This window comes from Condylura cristata, unplaced genomic scaffold (genome assembly GCF_000260355.1).
Source record: "Condylura cristata isolate star-nosed mole 26May11 unplaced genomic scaffold, ConCri1.0 scaffold00038, whole genome shotgun sequence".
Classification (NCBI taxonomy): domain Eukaryota; kingdom Metazoa; phylum Chordata; class Mammalia; order Eulipotyphla; family Talpidae; genus Condylura; species Condylura cristata.
Genome location: NW_004567139.1, coordinates 3,154,092 through 3,157,444, shown reverse-complemented (window position 1 = coordinate 3,157,444; position 3,353 = coordinate 3,154,092). Strand labels below are relative to the sequence as shown.

Sequence of the window (3,353 nt, the reverse complement as noted above, 5' to 3'; positions counted from 1 at the left end):
ACATTAACAATTTTCGCTATGATCCTACCACCGTGATTCTTGTCATAAGCAGGAGGTGAAATTCTATGCGAAAGCATTAACAAGGCACAACACATCGCTTCTCATCCCCATGGAGTCCTCAGCACACCCACAGTGCACATGAATATGGAAGAAAGAAAAGAATGCTATAAAAATAACTTAAGCACACACAGATAAAACCATCCTACTACTGAGTGAATGATGCATGTTTTATGATCTTAATCACATTTAAGTATTAAAAAATGCCACTGATCTCACAGTTTACAATATCCAAATCTTCAGACCTGCTGGCAGAAGTCCCCAGGACAGCAGACAGCAGCACCCACTCCCCTGGCCTGTGCCGCAGGCCAGTCCTTGTGCGGCTACCTGAAAAGCAAAATTTTAGTTGTGATTTTCTCTAGATTTCATGGGCTTGTCAATGATAAAATATACTCCGACTTGAGGAGTTGGATAAATGTTAAAAAAGGATATTTGGTATCAAAATTTCATCATTTATGCCCAGAAGGATGCAAAGCTTAGCTGCATCGAGCAACAGAATCTTCTGAAGAGTGAGTGATTCACAAGATCTCTACTTTCAACTCAAGGCTGAACAGGCAGTCCGGTCTTTTCCTGCATCGAGAGCAGGTTGTTTGAACAGAATCAGAACAGCTAAGCAGAATCCATGCCAGCAAGGTTTCTGGAGCCTGGGGTCCAGAAGGCCCCAGCACCCCTGAGAAGTGTCAGCGGGGTGGCGTGGGGATTTTGGGACAACCCTGGGCTCTGCTTATTCTGGTCGGGAGAGCATCTGCAATAGCAACAAATCTCCCGGGGTCTCAGCCTTGGAAGGTGCAGGCTACCACGTTACTCGCTATCTTAAATGGGTAACTGTGTCTCCAGAACTGTCAGCTGCTTCAGGACTGTGTCTTGTCATTCACTGGGTTGGGGAGGCCAGGACATATGTGCAGGGCGCCTTCGGTGTGGGGGTTCCGAGGGCCCTGAGCACTCTGATGACGAGGAGTGGGTGGAGGCTTCTCAAAGACAGCAATTACTAAAACTCAGTGTTCCTCCCCCCAAGCTGCTATCATGTTTAAGTATTTTAATGACTTCAACACCAAGCCAGGAATCACAAATGCGTATGAGACGAACCTTCGGCCTTGGTAGGTCGTTAGTTCTTCTTGAAGGATGGATGCTCTCTTCTGCAGAAAGTTAACCTAGAAAAGACACCGTGGATGAGAAGAGGCGGAGTGGCTGAAAGGCAGCCTGGGGCACACCATTTGCTCAGATACGACTGGGACAACACCCAGATGCATTGAGAGGAGTTGGCCACCATGCTGTGCTTCTCATAGCTGATCACATGGTTTCTCTACTGAAAATCCATCAGAGGCCGCAGAAAAGAGTTCAAACTCCCTATTTCAGAGCTATTTTTGACCTGGCCCCAAGCTATTCACATGGCTTCACCTCTGTTCACGCCTCTTCACCCTCCCCACCTATTTCGCCATCACTTTCATACTCGGTTACCCTTTCCCTTCTCTGGAGCGCTTGGCTAACGATCCCACTCTCCACTCTTCAGTTCCTCCATGGAATGCCCCCACACCTCCCAAGGGCAAGTCGTCTCCTGCTCCGGACCAAGCCCACAGCGCCCTCCTCTGTAGTCCTGTCTCTGTTCCTGGCATTTCCTGCATGGCCATGGAGTCATTTCAGATCTCTCCCCCAAACCCGAGGCTCCTCTGGGACAGGGATGGTGTTTATTCATCTTGGTATCCCTTTTATCAGGTTGGGCATGTAGCTGGTATTCCCTCACTCTTTAATGAATGAATGAGTGAGTAGAAAGAAAATTACTGCTTCTGGAAACCTCAATCCATCCAAGGGATAAGCCTGAGGTTTCAGAGACAGTATTTTGTAGTGGAAAGAGTCTGAGCTTTGTCTGGAGGTAGGCCAATTTGGGTTCCATCCCTGGCTTTGACACTATGGCTCTAGGGATGTTACTGAAGAGCTCTTGGTGCCACATCTGTGAAATGGGACCAATGACAGCCACTTCACAAGCACCTGGGGATGGTATGAGGTGATTAATGGATGTGGCTTGGTGCAGAGCTCATGGCAGGTACCAGCCTGGACATCTGGGAGCTGGAGGAAATCAGTAGCCTTGGCCAGTCTCCTACATCACAACTTTGATTATTTTCAAGCACAAATTTCTATACTAAATAGCAGGTTTAAATTCAAAAGCACCTTATAGAACCCAATAAAAATGTATTTGGGAAAACTTGTCCTATGTGTTGATATAGTCGAGTCAGTGGTATTTGATCACTTTGGAATTGTTTACTCTTGCTGCTTTGGTCTGCACAGAAACCATGGCAACGGCTGGTTCTGAAACATAGTTATGCAAGAGAATACAGCTGGCAGAATAGAAAATGTGCTTGTCAGAGAGCACAGCATACCCCTTTCTAAATGGCGATGGAACAATGTCCTCTCAGTTTTGATGATCTGTAACATCACTCTGGATTAGTTTCATCCAGTGCTTAAATGACCCTGAGGACAACCGATAATCTTGACAGATGCAAGGATTATACTGATGCAGCTTCCCTTCCCCCAGCCAAGCTTTGCAAGTGGAATTCTAGCAATTTTCAAAAAACAGGCACCTGTGCCTTCAAACGAAATTTGCTCCCAATATGGTCTGTGACTCCTCCACGCAGCTGCCCGCATGGAGGAGGGCAGGACTTTTTCTGGTTCAACATCCAGTTCGAGAAGTCTCAAGTGGCTTTTACTACAGTGAAATGATATGAATGATAACAGAAGCCCTGCAGATGGATACCACATTTCTTTCATTTTTCTAAAACACACACACACACACACACACACACACCCCTCTTAAGGTGCTAGGCCCTACCTAGCTGGTCCTATGGAAGCTCTCCACAAAGTTAATGGGCAAACCACACCTCGAGGAGAGCGCTGCATGTAAGAAGAGATGATTAACCCCTCTGTGCTAACACTCCCGCAACACTTGTTTTTCTATGTAGCAGTGAGCACAACCAAATTGTGCTCATGAACAATTCATTTTCAGAGAAGAGTGTTTTACTGAGGAAAATGGAAAAGGGAGGCCCCCGAAGTTCTTCAGATTTTACTTCACACACTCTATACAGCTAATGTGAGTATTGTCATATTATGTCATTTTCTTCATTCACAAATCAATTTATTGAACACCTACTGTACACGACAGACACTGATCTCTGCATGAACAAAGAAATCTTTCCTCTGTAGAACTATTAGATTTATTTATTTGTAGGTTCAATTTATTATATATATATATGTATGTATATATATTTATATTTACATCATTTTTCATTTTCGTACAATGTCTG

At 45.1% G+C, this 3,353-nt stretch overlaps 1 protein-coding gene across 1 annotated transcript in view; it reads right to left on the bottom strand.

Moving 5' to 3' along the window:
* Positions 1-268: 268 nt before the first annotated feature.
* The window catches only part of CEP112 (centrosomal protein 112kDa), a 332,396-nt gene continuing 329,311 nt past the window's right edge, over positions 269-3,353 (bottom strand). The window contains exons 26-27 of the mRNA XM_004693355.2: positions 1,144-1,208; positions 269-384 (exon numbers count right to left, since the gene is read on the bottom strand). Coding sequence (XP_004693412.2) covers positions 381-384; positions 1,144-1,208 — 69 coding nt within the window. The 3' untranslated portion in view covers positions 269-380. The remainder of the gene's footprint in view (positions 385-1,143; positions 1,209-3,353) is intronic.